General features: G+C 44.6%; 2 protein-coding genes across 5 annotated transcripts; one reads left to right on the top strand and one right to left on the bottom strand.

Annotated features, from left to right (window-relative positions):
• Positions 1 to 240: 240 nt before the first annotated feature.
• On the bottom strand, positions 241 to 4,917 carry DTYMK (deoxythymidylate kinase). The gene is made up of 5 exons (XM_061451690.1): positions 4,742 to 4,917; positions 4,357 to 4,465; positions 3,016 to 3,106; positions 1,882 to 2,079; positions 241 to 791 (listed from the first exon to the last, which is right to left on the bottom strand). The coding sequence occupies exons 1-5, from the start codon at positions 4,869 to 4,871 to the stop codon at positions 681 to 683; spliced, it is 639 nt and encodes a 212-aa protein (XP_061307674.1). The 5' UTR covers positions 4,872 to 4,917; the 3' UTR covers positions 241 to 680.
• Positions 4,918 to 5,058: 141 nt separating this feature from the next.
• On the top strand, positions 5,059 to 15,553 carry ING5 (inhibitor of growth family member 5). 4 transcript variants are annotated; one of them, XM_061451686.1, is made up of 8 exons: positions 5,059 to 5,217; positions 6,238 to 6,327; positions 7,047 to 7,213; positions 8,937 to 9,048; positions 10,262 to 10,355; positions 11,393 to 11,528; positions 11,683 to 11,744; positions 12,283 to 15,553. In XM_061451686.1, exons 1-8 carry the CDS (start codon positions 5,181 to 5,183, stop codon positions 12,323 to 12,325), a joined length of 741 nt encoding a protein of 246 aa, XP_061307670.1. In that variant the 5' UTR covers positions 5,059 to 5,180; the 3' UTR covers positions 12,326 to 15,553. The 4 variants fall into 4 exon arrangements, with proteins under 4 accessions (XP_061307670.1, XP_061307671.1, XP_061307672.1 ...); XM_061451687.1 differs by having other exon boundaries at positions 5,064 to 5,217; positions 6,238 to 6,309; XM_061451688.1 differs by lacking the exon at positions 5,059 to 5,217 and adding an exon at positions 5,372 to 5,474.
• Positions 15,554 to 15,598: the final 45 nt, after the last annotated feature.

Raw genomic sequence — 15,598 nt, 5'->3', positions numbered from 1 at the left:
CCTTCAAACTGGTGTTGCTATGAGCTAATATATCAATTTCAAATTCCTACCTGCTCATAGCAGTTCAGTTTTTGTATTGTTCTCACTGAAAAGCTGGGGAGCAGACCTGAATTCATCTTTCCATTCCACGGCTCTAGCAAACTACTCCTCCTGTGTCTGAAACGCAGCACCTTCACTTCCTATATATCCTTCTAGAAGATAAATTATCATTCTGGGGAAAAAAAAATGACCTGTGCAAGATGTTTTAAAGAGTAATTTATTAGGACGTCCTCTACAAAATCGTTTCAGCACTGGGAATGCATGTACTAGAGAAGCAGAAGAATCTGAAACATGGCAGTTGCCATAACTGAGATTGGTGCTGTCTGTCCAGGGGCAGCCCTAGGCTCCATGCCCACATCTGCATGACATGACTGGAGCTAGAACAAGAGCTTCTGCTTGAGGTAGGGAGGGTTTTACAAGGAATTTGCTACATGCTTATTGCATGTTCATGTATAAAATATAGAAGGGACTATGCAGGATGAAGGGGAGGAGCAGACACAATCACAAGGACATCAGCACCATGCTGGACTCAGAATACATGAGATCAAAGCAGTTACTGGAAGGTGATGTAGGGGAGTGAACCAAGAGAGGAGGATCTAAGAGTTTTCCTTTAGGTCTAAAAGAGTAACCTGTATAAAGTTTTATTTCCAGAGTTCTTCCAAAGGTTTATTCTGAACTTCCTGCATGGTTTTCTCTGCAATGGACTTGATTTCTCTGTGCAAGTCTTCTATGCTCTTTGAAGCATCCATTACCTGTTTCCAGGACAAAAAATACAGAAACATATTCTTCAATTAATGATACCAACTAAGAAAAACTCACCTTGCTACTGTCTGCTCCCTCCATTACTCAATGCTGATACTATTCATCAGCAGTGAAAGGAGTTAATTACACATCCTGTTTTATATGGTTTCTGGAGTAGAACTGGAAAAATCTATTTTACTTAAGAATAAGCCTGTAAGAAATAGATGTGGGGCTGAATGAAGGGAAACAGAAGAACTGCTGCTGCTGCGTTGTTTGCTGACAGTCTTTGAGACATGGGACATAAACACAGGTAAACGTTCTTCATCCTGTACTGTAGTCCCCCAGAAACATCCACCCATGATAGCAGAAACCTCTAAAAATCCATCATGTGATGTCCCACTTTCAGATTTGCTGGTTTTTAACTACTGCAAGCTAAGGGCAGTAAAGGCGGTAGAGCTGAGAAAGCTGTCAGCCTGAGAACATGATGGCTGGTGTTCCCAGGCTGACATTTGAAGACCAGCAAGCATCACTCCCGTGCAGTTGAGGGAGTGACTGAAGTGTACAAAGGATTTGGTGAAGAGATGTAGAGATGTGCAGATTTATCGCAGTGACCTCTGCAATGCTGGCCCACACAACACTGCTGAGGAACAGCAGCTGTGAGGATACACAATAAATAGACTTTGTGATTAAACGGTAGCACAGCCAGCATCACCTCTGTGCTCACACAATATCCTCCAGTTATTTGTGTAACCGAGCTAGGTTTCACGCTGTGTTTCAGAGGGTTCTTTGGCAACGTCTGTCATTCTAACTGAGGGGCAAAGAGAGAGGAATGCTAACTATACCTTTAATGTGTACTGAAACTGGATTTCCACGCTTATTTCAGGGACACCTCTTCACCATCTATTCTGCTATTTATCTGTTTGACAGTTGTGCACTTTGGGATACTGTACACAGATGTGCTGCTTAAAGTGAAAATTCCTCTCAAGAGATGGACAGTCAGTTTCCCTTTAAGAGAACGATTTCCATAAAGCTCTTTCAGAAAATAAATCAACCAAGTAAGTCTTCCCCCACCCCAACAGAGTGTTAGGGTTATTTCCTCACCTTCCAGTTTAATGTCTTGTCTGTCATCAGATGGTAGAAGGACTGTAGAACTTTCTCTTGGAAGGAGCTGTTCTCATAACGTTCACTTCCAAAGTTCCCTCGTTTTGCTGCTGCTTCTGGGCTTAACTGAAGAAACAGAATCAGATCTGGCTTTGGGAGTCCAACGTCAGGCTGTTTGCACCACTCCAGGCAGAAGTTCTGTCCCAGACAGAAGATAACCAAGTTTGAGGTGAAAGAAAGAAATCCAAAGCAGGTAAAGCAGCAGGTTAGCTAAAGAGTGGGTGGGAAAGGCATAGGCAGAAAAGACAGGAGATGCAGCCTGAAACACTAAGCACAGGCTACAAACTGAAAAGGTGATATCCCAGCTTACCATGTGAGAATTCAGTCTTGGTAATTTTGAGGGGGCAGGTTTTGCTAGGTGCTGTGCACCTCTCATGATCATTTAAGTTGGACAGCACTAAAGATTTTAACATCTCTTCTGCAGACCCTAACAGAGCAAAATACCAAGTCATATTCTGAGTCTCCACACAGCTGTTACCAGTCCAAAACTTGTGATCAGTCCAAAAGAAAGCTGCTTCCAAATACACTGCACAGCTTCAGTGTAGATCTTTCTGAGCTCAGTGTGAGGTCAAGGGAGAGGACTCTCCCCCTCTACTCTGCTCTTGTGAGACACCCCCTGCAGTCCTGTGTCCAGCTCTGGGGGCAACAACACAAGAGGAACGTGGAGCTGCTTGAGTGAGTGCAGAGGAGGCCACGAAGATGCTGCAAGGGCTGGAGCAGCTCCGTTATGGAGACAGGCTGAGAGAGCTGGGCTTGTTCACCCTGGAGAAGAGAAGGCTCTGGGGACACCTTAGAGCAGCTTCCAGTGCTTCTCTAAGCATTGGGGAACTGAATGGGGAATAGCTTTATGCTGTCGGAGGGGAGATTTAGATATGAGCTGTGGCTGCCCCATCCCTGGCAGTGTTCAAGGCCAGGCTGGACAGGGCTTGGAGCAGACTGGTCTAGTGGAAGGTGTCCCTGCCCATGGCAGGGGGTTGGAACTGGATGAGCTTTAAAAGCTCCCTTCCAGCCCAAACCATTCTGTGGTTCTACAAAATACAGAGAGAAGCAGGGGCTACTGCAGGTCTCACTCACCTGTTTGGCACTTGTGAAGGCCACTCCGGAAAAGGCATATCTGTCAACTACAAGTGTGATCCCCTTATGCAGTTTCTCTTTCATCATTGGTCTGAAAACCACGTGGTAGAGAAAAGAAAACAGTTACACTCCTTCATAGCAATACAAATGAAAGGAAGCTCATGAGGCTGCTGATTCCCTATTAATATATGTCATCATTAATGGTGACCATCAGTGATGTCAGGGTTATCTGTGATGCTGATCGCATTTAAATAGCAGCTTCCAGAGCCTAAAGAGGGCCTTACAGGAAATCTGGAGAGGGACTTTTTGCAAGGGTCTGAAGTGAGAGGAAAAGGAGGAACAGCTTTAAACTGACAGAGGGGAGACTGAGGTTAGATATTGGGAAGAAATTCTTCCCTGTGAGGGTGGTGAGGCCCTGGCACAGGTTGCCCAGAGAAGCTGTGGCTGCCCCATCCCTAGCAGTGTTCAAGGCCAGGTTGGACAGGGCTTGGAGCCACCTGGTCTAGTGGAAGGTGCCCATGCCCATGGCAGGAGGATGGGAACTGGATGAGCTTTAAGGTCCCTTCCAGCACAAACTATTCTATGAGTCAATTCCTTTTTTATGTGGTTTAGTAGATTTGTGATACACTCTGCCTCAGTCAGAGAAAAGCATCCTTTATTCACATCAACTTCTCACAGCTCACTCATCTGCCATATGCTTCTCAGTTTATTGCCACCACTACTACAGTAAAGATTTATTATTTTTTTCTTAATTAAACCCCTTTCCAGTGTAGGTTTCCAGCAACAGCCAACACTCACTTCCCTAGCTCCACACAGACTCAGGAGCCAAAAGGACGGACAGCTGCTTACAGCTGAACGCAGCCTTCAGCTAAAGTTAAGTTCAGACATGACTCCTTAACCATTCTGTCACTCACACAGACTTCTTTGCAAAGCAAGGTCTCTCAGGAAAAGATGTATATTCCTATTCCAGGCTGGTATAGTCTCAGCTTCCCCATTCTGATGCTAGTACAGCACTGGAAATATCTGCATCTAATGACTGCAAAAAACTAAACTGTGGGATTTGACCTAAGATTAAATCCAAATCTGTGAGAGTTCTTGAAACTTGGGAGTCTTGGGTGACATGGTTTAGTGTGAGGTGTCCCTGCCCATGGCAGGGGGATTGGAACTGGATGATCTTAAGGTCCTTTCCAACCCTAACTATTCTGTGATTCTATGAGACATTATTTCCAGACATGCTTCCCTTGCTAAACAGGATCATACTCTCATACCTATTGCAAGCTAAAACCCCGGGAGGATTCAATACCATGCAATTTTCTTTTACATCTTAAACATTATCTTTACACATGTTCCCAGCGGTTAGCAGAGAAGAGCAGGTGAATGGTGTGGTCCTCCAGGTTCTTATCCTTCACCAGGTACGAGCTGATCAGCTGCCCAATCTCGGTCGTTCTCTCTGTAGGAAAAAGAGGGAAAAGGATCAAGTCCTGCCCCAAGCTGTTCTTGCCACAGGGGTGTCCATCTGTCCGGGCAGACATGCGGTCTATCTGCTTGTCACAGGTGGGACACGGTTGGTCCATCCGCGGTCGGGGGCATGTACGTTACGGACAGGAGGAGGTCGGCGCTGAATATGCTACAGAGCCCTCGGATAGCCCCTCGGGGGCCGCGGCCCGGCCTAGCGGGACTCCCTCACCCCCTGCCGGCTCCCTGCGGATGGCTGCAGGCCCCGTACCGGGGAAGCGGAGCAGGTCTGCGCGGAGCCCGGCGGCGCGCAGGGCCTCCACCAGCCGGCGGCACTGCGTGGTCTTCCCGGCGCGGTCCACCCCCTCCAGCACGATCAGCGCCCCGCGCCGGCCCGCCATCGCGCGCTCTCCGCTCGCCCCGCCCCTTCCGCCAGCGCCCGGCCAATCCCGGAGAGCGCCCTCCGGGGCCGCTCTAGGCAGAGGAAGGGCACAAAGGCGCCGAGGTCCTAGAGGGAGACTGTGAGGCGGGAAAAAGAAACCCCGCCCCCTCCGGGCCCGCCCCTCATGAATATGCATCAGGAGCGTCCCCGGCGGCCAATAAGCAGCCGGCGGGCTATGAATATGTGATGAGGCCGTGGCCGCGGCCTTTGTCATGCGGGCCCGGGAGGCGGCGGGAAGCGGTGGCGGCGGTGGGGTGCGAGTCGCAAGATGGCGACCGCCATGTACCTGGAGCACTACCTGGACAGTGAGAGCGGGACGCGGTGCAGCCGGGGCGGGGGGCAGCACCGGGAGGGGTGACGGGGGTGCTTGGAGCGGCGGAGGCCGCAGCTACAGCGGCTGCGGTGCGGGAATTAGAGCTGCGCCACGGGCTGGGCGGGCGGGGCCGCCGTGTGTCATCATCCGCCGCGGCCGCGCGTCATCGCGTCATCGCTGTGCGGCGGGGCTGTGAGGCATGGCGGGCGCCGGCTCGCTGACAGGCAGCGGGAGACCCGCGGCAGCCGGGTGAGTGCTGGTCCCACGGGTGCAGGAGCTCGCGTGGTGTGAGCGGGCAGCTGCTGGAGCGCGTCCAGAGAAGGGCAATGGAGCTGGTGCAGGGCCTGGAGCACAAGTGTGGTGGGAACGGCTGAGGGACCTGGGGGGGGTCAGTCTGGAGAGGAGAAGGCTCAGAGGGGACCTTATCACTCTATAACTACCTGAAAGGAGGTTGTAGTGAGGTGGGGTTGGTCTCCCAGGTAACAAGCGACAGGACAAAAGGAAACAGCCTCAGGCTGCATCAGGGGAGGTTTAGATTGGATATTAGGAACAATTTCTTCACTGAGAGGGTGCTCAGGCATTGGAACAGGCTGCCCAGGGCAGTGGTGGAATCACCGTCCCTGGAAGTATTCAGAAAACATGTAGATGAGGCCCTCAGTGATATGGTTTAGTGGTGGCCTTGGCAGTCCTGGGGTAAAGGACTTAATGGTCTTAAAGGCCTTTTGCAACCTAGTTTATGCCATGGTTTGCAGTATGTAGAACTAAATGTACATTTAAGTGCAGTTCTCCTGTGGTGCAGGCTTTGTCCTTGGAAGGCTTCCAGTCAAGAGCAAGGGACACGTGCTGCCTCTGTGTCTGCCTGCATGTGTACACATAGCACAGCAGTGGGTGATCCAGCCGCTGGCTCCGTAAGCCAGCAGGACTTGTAGCTCTGTTCAGTGTTACATGGCTATGGAGGGATGGCTGCCACGGGGAGAACAGGATGTAGGATTGCTTGGTCTTTGTGTTTCAGGTATTGAAAACCTGCCCTGCGAGCTGCAGAGGAACTTCCAGTTGATGCGGGAGTTGGATCAGAGAACAGAAGGTGTGTTCAGGTGTTCTGGTAAGCAAAGTCTGACAGAGAGCCTTGACCTGAAGGACAGGAAAAGGACAGGAACAGCCTTGTGGAGACTTGGCTTTAGAGGATGTGTCTCCCTCTCCTTTGCCTTTTCTCAAGCTCAGTGCTATGCAGCACTTGCCTCTTTTCTGCAAGGGCTGCACCTCACAGGACTAGATTTCTTTTCCACAGTTGCACATTAATTTGCAGCTGTATGATTGCTGTACCCCATGGCCCTGTGGATGGCCCTGCTTGCACATATTTCCACATGGACTCAGTTGCAGGTTGCTGTGTTTCTTGCAAGACCAGGTTTTTTTTTTCCATTTTTTGAGGTTTGTGTTGGTGTTTGGTTGCACATTAGCAGTTTTTGATTAGAACAGTTAAAATGGTTAATGACTGTGCAGCAAATGCAGTGTGCTGCATATGGGAAGAGAGGTTGAAGTTTGTGAACCTGTGGGTTAAGTTTCTGAACTGTGAGACTCTCCTCTGAATTAACTGTAAAACAGTTGAGAAATCAGGATCTTACCGTGAGTACTGAAGAGTGAATACCTGTAACTCTTCTTTTGGGTTGTTTGGTGGTTTTTTTTTTAAGGTGAGTACATTAAAGAGTCAGGGGATATCCAAAAACTGTCAGGAGAGGTCCTCTAAATACCATAAAGAGGTAGAAGAAAAACATCTTTGCTTTAGCATACAGCTTTCTCACATGTATATGCTATGCTTTTCAGACAAGAAAGCTGAAATTGACAGTCTTGCAGCAGAATACATTGAATCAGTGAAGAACATGTTACCCGCGGAGAGAATGGAACACCTGAAGAAAATCCAGAGTGCCTACAGCAAATGTAAAGAGTACAGTGATGATAAAGTCCAGCTGGCCATGCAGACCTATGAGATGGTGAGCGTCACAACCAGTGAGAGCTTGTAGAAATGATCATACCATGGAATGGGCTGCTGCTGGTGCACATGGAAGATGCTTCCACAGTGTCAATCTTCTCTGACATGTTTATACTTAACTATCTTACTGAAACAAATTATTAATCCTCAAGCTTATTTTTCTGTTGCCTTCCTCAACCTTTTTGTGTTATCGGGTTTAGTCATAGAATTATAGCCACAGAACCACAGATTGGTTTGGGTTGGAAGGGACCTTAAAACTCACCCAGTTCCACCCCCCTGCCACAGGCAGGGACATCTTCCACTAGACCAGGTTGCCCCAAGCCCTGTCCAGCCTGGCCTTGAGCACTGCCAGGGATGGGGCAGCCACAGCTTCTCTGGGCAGCCTGTGCCAGGGCCTCACCATCCTCACAGGGAAGAATTTCTTCCTAATATCTAATCTAAATCTCTCTTCTGTCATCTTAAAGCCCCTAGTTCTGTCAGTAGGTGTCCTCGTAAAAAGCCTGTCTCCACATTTTCTGTAGGCCCTATTTAGGTGTTGAAAGGCCACAATAGGATCTCCCTGGAGCCGCCTTTTCTTCAGGCTATGCAAGTCAAATAGGCTTCTCTTGGAAGTAGTATGCAAGTCAAGTAGCCTTCTCTTCTCCTTTGGAGATCACTTGATCTAGTAGTACCCATCTGCTGTGTAACAATACCACCAAATTGACCCCACTCTCTCCTCCCCAGCAGCTTTCCTGTCACCCAGTAATTTGTTTAGGGCTGGTCTTAGCTGTAAGCGACATTTTTTAAGTCAGCTTCAATTCTGTGTTGTGGAGGAGTGGAATAAAATCTGCTCAGTTACCTTTGTTTCCAAGTGGCAAAAGAAAACAAACCTGTCAGCTCCACTTCTCTGGTTGTATACTGGACACTAAGTTTTCCTTAATGGACCTTTCTTAAGATTTAGCTTTCCACTTTTTTTTTCTTCTTCTGCCCCTACTCCTGTTTAGCTGTCCCTTGAGTAATTCTTATCTCTATATTTTATCCCTTAGACAAAACTTGAGCAAAGGCAATCCTTCTGACTGTACTTGGTGTCTTTTGTCTGGGTTCTAGGGATGCTTTGGGTTCTGCTACATCTGCAGCTGCAGTACATTTTATTGCCATAAATACTATAGAAAAGGAAATTGCTTCATAGGAACTGAAAAGTATCCTAGATACCTAAATTGAGAGCTAAGTATTACAGCAACACTGTTTGGTGGCTTAAAATGCTTTGCTATATGTCTGCTTTGTAAGCCATGTCATTGCAACCAGGGGAGTACAAGTTATTTAATGTTTATTGGCTTGACATTGGAGATACCTGGCAAAAGTCTGTATTTATCACTTAAATTCTTCATATAGCATGGCAGTGGAGCACCAGTAAAAACAGACTGATGTGCTCAGCACATATTCATGGACAACAGTTGAATAATGTGTTTTGAAAATTGCAGGGAGAAAATTTATTTTAATATTTCAGCACCTTCCTTCCTTTCTGTTTGTCTGCAGAGGGATTAGGTCCTCTTGCTTTTGCTTATTTTCTTTTTTTCTGCCTTAATTCTGCTCTTCCAGTTTGGCAGCCCTTTCATGCCCTGCTCTGAAGTAGTATACCCCTGTTCGTGATGATAACAGCCATGTTATTAGACCATCCTGTTTTCGTTTGGGGATTTTAATGTATTTCTTTTAAAATTCAGTTTGTGGTTTTCTCTCCTGTGCAGGTGGATAAGCATATCCGCCGGCTGGATGCAGACTTGGCCCGGTTTGAAGCAGATCTGAAAGATAAACTGGAAGGCAGTGACTTTGAAAATCCTGGATCTCGAAGCCTGAAAAGTGCGTACATCTTATATGTTGGTGGACAGCCTTTTCCAGCACTGAGTACCTCTGACCCGAAAGGCTAAGATAGAAAGTAGGCTGTTCTTTCTGGAGGAAGAATACTAGTACACCACAGGGTACTTCTTTACTTGTTTTTAATACTCTTCAAATATTTACAGTGTTCTGGTGAGCAATAAACATGTGAAGAAAAACATTGTGCTGGAATCTAATTTAATGTCTCTGCTTGCCAGATCACCCTGAGGTGGCCCACAGTTGTAAGGAGGGTGCTGGCCAAGGGGCAACTCTGACAAAACTGAAGTGATGTTCTTACAACTTTTGAGTGTAACAGTCTTGGTTTCAGGCTTGGTCTGTTACTCAGTAAGTTCTAAGCTGTTTTTTGAGGAAAGTAGATTTGCCTATTTTCCTCTTTTTACCAGAATTTGGATACTAATCAAGCTGAGAATGACAGGAAAAAATAGAAGTTCAACGAAGGTACCAGTTTCTCTAATGTATACTGGAAATCTCGTGTGATTAATGTGAAATCTGAGTGTGATTAACAGTAGCACAGCTTTATGCCTTTAAACTGTGAAATAAGGGGTAAGATATCAGATGTGGACATAAAAGATAATTGAGTAACTGATTAAGTGGCTGAATATTTAAAAATATACTGAGATTTAAAAAATATTACAGCGTGTCTAATCAAAGATGATGCTATTTATATCTCGTGCAATGATACGGGGTTAACATTTCATGCTGCTTATTTCATTTTCCATAATTAAGTGTTAGACTTCTGTAAGATACATTATCTCTGAACTGCCAGGGTTGCATAGTAGTTTCATTGTATGTGATCTTAATTTGCAGATTGTATGTGATCTTAGATTTTTTAAACACCTTTTGCAGTTAATGTATTGGCTTCTGTTGTGGTGGGCTTGGCAATGCTAGTTTAATGGTTGGTCTTCATGTTCTTAAGGGTCTTTTTCACCCTAAACAACTCTGATTCTGTATACTGCAGTGATCGAATTGCCACAACTGTGACCACAAGAATTTGCTGCTCAGTCGTACTACTTGCCAGTTTGGCATATTTGTGGTATGCAGATGTATTTCAGAATCAACATTCGTGTAAAGTTACATATGAAATAAGGCTTTCAAAACAAATGGCATCAAAATAAGAACATCTGGGCATGTTTCTTGGATTCCAGTAGGTTGAAACAATGGTTCTTTTTCTTTACAGAGGGACGAAGTCAGAAAGACAAAAAAGGCTCTCGTGGTCGAGGCAGACGAACATCTGAAGAAGATACACCAAAGAAAAAGAAGCTCAAAGGAGGGTAAGGTGTAGCCTGTCACAGCTCTGGTGACTTTGGCTTGACTCTTCATGAATTTTCCACAAGCTCATATTACCGTATTTATGACTCAGGTCTGGATGGTGGGTGGTGTTAGTGTGTTCTGGTCTTACTCCAGTTCATCAGTGTCCTGCTTAGAACAAGTCAGCTTTGTTAATTAACTCCTTGGTTGGCATGTGGAAGCTCAGCATGCCCAAAATGCTCTCTTGACTGGAAGGACAAGATCAGCTTTTCTGTTGCTGTTGGCAAGCTGGGAGAAAATAGCTTTGAGATTTGTTTTTTGTTTTTTTGTCCTGCAGCTATTTTTAACAGTTGTTTGTGGTCTTAATTGTCAAAAGAAACACTTGCCCATCAGGGCAAAACCTGATGATGGATTGTTCTAGAAATCGTGGAGAACTTTGAGGATTATTTTCAAAGAATTGTCCTAGATAGTCTTAAAAAATCTAACTTGGTTTTGTGACGCAAGGAAAAAAGCATATCCCCTCTCCATGATTAGATTTATGCCAAAGGGGCTCTGTTACGATATTCTCATGTGGCTAAACAGAGGGACAAAAACTAAAAACTGTTTCCATTGACCGTTACTGATATATCAGGTTAATGCATACCTGTTAGAGCAAGAGGGTTCACTCATACCTGGCAATGAGAGAAAGAATGTCTATTAAAACAGATTGGGTGGTGAATCAGATTCTTCTGTCCACAAGCAGAAGTGATCTGTCATTAATTTTGTTACTGTAGTCATGGTATCTACAAATCATTCTCTTAATCCTTTATAGTCAAACTCATGTTTTGTATTTGTAATAAGAATTTAATACGTTTTTTCTTCATGTTACAAAATTAAACCTGCCTTATGATTTTTGTCATTGGATAATCTGTGATAATGTAAGCTAAACTCTAAAGTACAATCAGTGTGTTTTAGAGAAGATACTGTTAAAAATTAATGTTCCCAAGTGGGATTTAGATCTTGGGAACATGGTGTTACCTGCAATGGAAAGTGTTTTTCCTCAGTCTGTCCTTGTTCACAGATCTGAGTTTGCTGATACCATCCTGTCAGTGCATCCCTCAGATGTCCTAGACATGCCAGTGGACCCCAATGAACCTACCTACTGCTTATGTCACCAGGTGTCCTATGGAGAAATGATTGGCTGTGATAATCCTGATGTAAGCACTTGAGATGATTTATTTCCAGATGTTTGCTACATCACATTGCTGTGAAATCTGAGGGTCTTACTTGCTCAGTTAGACCATTCAGCTGTTACTTTCATTTTGTGAAACACTAAACATCTCCTGTGGGTTTTTCCTTTCTGTTTTGCAGTGCCCAATTGAATGGTTCCACTTCGCTTGCGTGGACCTCACCACCAAACCAAAAGGGAAATGGTGAGTGTGACAAGAGACCACTTTTTGATTTTCATCAGTCTACAATTTGCCTCATAAGAATCACAGTAAGAATTAAAACCCCACTGTTACCCTTCCTGACAGAGGAGCTTTGCTCTTGTCATCAGAGGGTTTGCATCTTCTATGGTTTGGAATCATGTTTGTTTTATGGTAGAAGGTACAAAGGGAACTTTCTTCCTGAAGTCTCCTTCCATGTGAGTCTTGGATTCTGGCTGGAGCAAAACAGGGACCCAGGCACATGCAGAGGTTTTGAACTGAGGCTATGTAAATGTATACATGTTGCATCTTAGACTTGCTGTATTGTCATGTAGTTGTGGCTGTGGTTAAAATTGAGAACTGTGTATGTATTGTTTCACTTCTGGAAGCAAAATTTGAAGACTGCTCTAGGTTTTGCCTTTACATAAATAGCCTGCTTTTAAACTACCCTTCCACTCATTCATTCCCAAATGATAAAAAACCTTTTGGACTATGTGTTATTAATTACAGGAACTGATTACTGCCTCTCCTTCTTTCCCTCTAGGTTTTGTCCTCGTTGTGTTCAGGAAAGAAAGAAAAAGAAGTAGGGGAATACATTTAATATTCCTTCCTTCATGTTGCAATATCATCTTTGATTATTTTTTTTAATCTACCTTCCTTCTTTTTCTGATATGATATTTGATTGTCCAGTGGCCAGTTGTAATTCCAGTCCTTTCAAGTGAAAATGGCTTTCAGAGGGAGCCCCAAATCCCTTTGCCACAGGTATTTTATTTATGTTATACTTGCACAGCACTGAAATTGGTGTTACTATGAAGTGCTAGGGCAGCCAGTAGCTGTAGTCTCTGCTAGTTTAGCGGAGTCTGTAAAACCACATAAGGCACTGCAGGAGAACGAAATGCCTCAATCCAGTGTGGTGCATCACCATCATTGAAACAGCTTAGGCCTGGAGCTTGATGTGCAGAGAAGGAATTTTCTCCGATGTAGCCTGCATGAAAGAAATTAGGTTTCATTGTTTAGGTGTGAAGTCCATCTGGTTTGCAGTTTTGTAGTACAGAAAGAAACAGGAAAGCTGGTTCACTGTTTCCAGTGTCTGTTTCCTCCGAGTTTTGCTGGCATAGGCTTGGGAGAGACATGAGATTAAGTCTTCTCTTTTGGGAAATTTCTTCTGTCTGCCTTTGCACTGCCTTTATTTTACTTAATCTTGCCCCCAGTCACATGAACCTTAAGCAAACCATTTGGCTTTTCACCTCCTCCTAGAAAACGTTTGTCTTTTGGGGGAGAAAAAGCAAAGGATTTGTCCTGCCGTTTCTTAGTGACAGTAGTACTGAGAGAGGGTGTTACCTTTCCTGGCTGTTTCCATTTCTCTGAAGATCCTTTAAGTACATTACTGTGAAGATGAAATCTAAAGTATTCTAATAGAGATAGAAGGTCGGGTTTATTCATAAAATAAGATGAAGGCCTGACTTTTGTAACTTGTATTTGCATGTGTTGCACCTGGGTAAATCAGGAAAACAATCTTTAGGGGAAGGCTCCCTAAGGACAACGTGCATATTCCCAGGAGTGTGTTTCAAAGCTGAAAAGCAGCCTTGTAACCTGGGGGCTGGGGTGTGAATAGCATTTGCTGTGAAGCACTGCTGTTGAGGAAGACCATTCAGCAGGAATGTTTTAATGTGACTTTTGTCTTTTTGGGGGGGAGGGGGTGGGGTGTTGCACATTTGCATGTTCTTCTTTAAACTGCCTTTCAGATTATGAATGTGAATCCTTGCTGCCACTACAGTGTCAGTTGCTGCAGCAGTAGGAAGAGAAGGAAATTAGGGGTAGGAAAACAAACAAAAGTCTTTCTGTTTTTTTTCTTCCTTCCTTCCTCTGAGTCAGTAGTGGATGTGGAAGTTGAGGGAAGGGCAGAGATAAGTGTTGTCTGCGTATAAACCCCTTGCATTATGGGGCTTACCTGCCTGTAATAAAAGATGTGGGGGAAGATGGTCTTGCTCACAGAGGGGGAGGGGAAAAAAAATACCTACACAAAGCCCTGCAGCAGTAGGCACCAAGGTTCATGAACTTGCTGTCTGTGATCCCTAATGGGTGTTGCTGGCAGCTCTGTGCTGAGCTGTGTATTACTTTGCATACCATTGTGTCTTGGTATAAACTTCTGGAAAAGACATCAAGAAACTTCCAGATGAGCTTTTCTTCTGTAAAAACAATCTGAATGAACAGTACAGAGGAAAAACCACTGCAGTCAGACATCAGCACCTGTTCCCAAAAGAGAAAAGTTTTTTCCCTGTTTTATACTGACCCTCTTACTTGTGTTTTAGCAGACCACAGCTCTTGCCAATTTTCCTTCCCTGCTTTGCTCTGTTAGGATTTGTAGATGCTGCAGGTATGTCAAGAGTTACATAGAAGAAACCTCTTAATCCTGGGACAGCTTTTCTGTGGACATTTTGATCTGTGTATTGCATCTGCTATGGAAAAAAAAAGCCTGTCTCCAGTCCTGTCATTTAAAGTGTGATGCTGCACATGTGTTCACCATGTTACATCACTCTGCATGTTGTATATGAAGTTTCCACAGTTCTGTTTACAAGATAATGTGCATTTGTCACTGTCGCTGTTGTAATAGCACCCAGAAGGCAGGCAGCCAAATGAAAAGCAGATTGCTGGAGGGGAGGAGGAGGAAGAGCAGTCACACAAACCTGACTTTAGACATGCAGTCAGCCCTCTTTGTTTTTCTGCCTCTTGTTTTGGGGGAGAGCAAATTTAATCGTGATACCTCATGAGCCAGCCTGTAATTCAGTAGCCCATGAGCGAGACCTGTACCTCATTGACCTGCTACACTGGATTGATGGAGGAGTGTTGACTGTGTTCTGAAGAGTAGTGGTGATGCTCTTTCAGATTTTATTTTCCCCTTCCACCCAATGATATTTATATTACTCTTTCCCCTGTTTCCCCCCAAGGCTTTATTAGTAGTGCTGTCACCATAGATCAAACATTTGATTTTTTTATTTAAAACAATCTGAAAAATCCCACTGCACCTCTCTGGAAGTCTCGCTGAAACTATACTATACAGAATTGTGCAGCTGTGGCTTAGTCACTGCAAAGCTAACCACCCTCAGCTCTGAGAACGTGGTCACGTAGGACAGCAAAACACATTTTGTTAGCAAGTGCTTTTTTGGGCTTGGAAGAGCAGACACTTTCCACTTTAACCAGCAAAGCAAAAATAAGCTCTGGAACTTAGTGTCAGTCCTCAAAAGGAAAGAGTTTGCTAGGGTTCATGAACAGTGTGAGGTACAACATACTGCTTTTCTTGACAATGTAAGGTCTCAAATGATCCGATACCAGCAATAAACTGTCCCACTCAGAACACACCAATGTGGGGGCTCTGACAGGCTCAGGAGTGTCTCTTGGCCAATTTTTAAGACACCTTATAGACAGAAATACCGGTAGCCTTCATTTTTGCTTACTAAGGGATTTAAATCTTTCTCCTGAATTTTGAATGTACAGTGTTAAATATACTTTCATGGAGAAGGGTGAACAGGATCCACAAAGGAATGTTCCACTAAAGATTGTCGCAATACTCGAATACCTTGTGGGGTTCAGCTTTATTGCAGCTTGTCCAAACTGGAGATGAAACAACTTTAACCCAATTGTTCTATTTTTTAAAGTAATTAGATCTTTGTTCCCTTTGTAAATGGAAGAGAATATAAATCTTTTTATTAAAAAAAAAAAAGAAAGAATGTAAAGTAAAAAATGTATATCTGTATTTTTGGATCATGTTATAGATAATGGATATATTGTTATAAATAAAGTATTTTTGGGAACAACGATGTGGGAGAGCGCCTTGTGCTGTTGCGGTGGGCGGGGGGCGA

The sequence above is a fragment of the Pezoporus flaviventris genome, unplaced genomic scaffold (assembly GCF_033815535.1).
Source record: "Pezoporus flaviventris isolate CSIRO_AGI_PZ_B2104156 unplaced genomic scaffold, CSIRO_AGI_Pfla_v1 ptg000013l, whole genome shotgun sequence".
Lineage (NCBI taxonomy): Eukaryota > Metazoa > Chordata > Aves > Psittaciformes > Psittacidae > Pezoporus > Pezoporus flaviventris.
This window is presented reverse-complemented; position numbering and strand designations above follow the sequence as displayed.

What these genes read in the sequence shown, in the direction of transcription:
- DTYMK (XM_061451690.1), bottom strand. Translation starts at nt 4,871, where the DNA reads ATGGCGGGCCGGCGCGGGGCGCTGATCGTGCTGGAGGGGGTGGACCGC. An exon ending in GCTAACCGCTGGGAACATGT is followed by an intron (nt 3,107 to 4,356) that starts GTAAAGATAATG and finishes CGTGGTTTTCAG; the next exon opens with ACCAATGATGAAAGAGAAAC. An exon ending in CCTTCACAAGTGCCAAACAG is followed by an intron (nt 2,080 to 3,015) that starts GTGAGTGAGACC and finishes TGTCTGGGACAG; the next exon opens with AACTTCTGCCTGGAGTGGTG.
- ING5 (XM_061451686.1), top strand. Translation starts at nt 5,181, where the DNA reads ATGGCGACCGCCATGTACCTGGAGCACTACCTGGACA. An exon ending in TGGATCTCGAAGCCTGAAAA is followed by an intron (nt 9,049 to 10,261) that starts GTGCGTACATCT and finishes TTTTCTTTACAG; the next exon opens with AGGGACGAAGTCAGAAAGAC. An exon ending in AAAAAGAAGCTCAAAGGAGG is followed by an intron (nt 10,356 to 11,392) that starts GTAAGGTGTAGC and finishes CCTTGTTCACAG; the next exon opens with ATCTGAGTTTGCTGATACCA.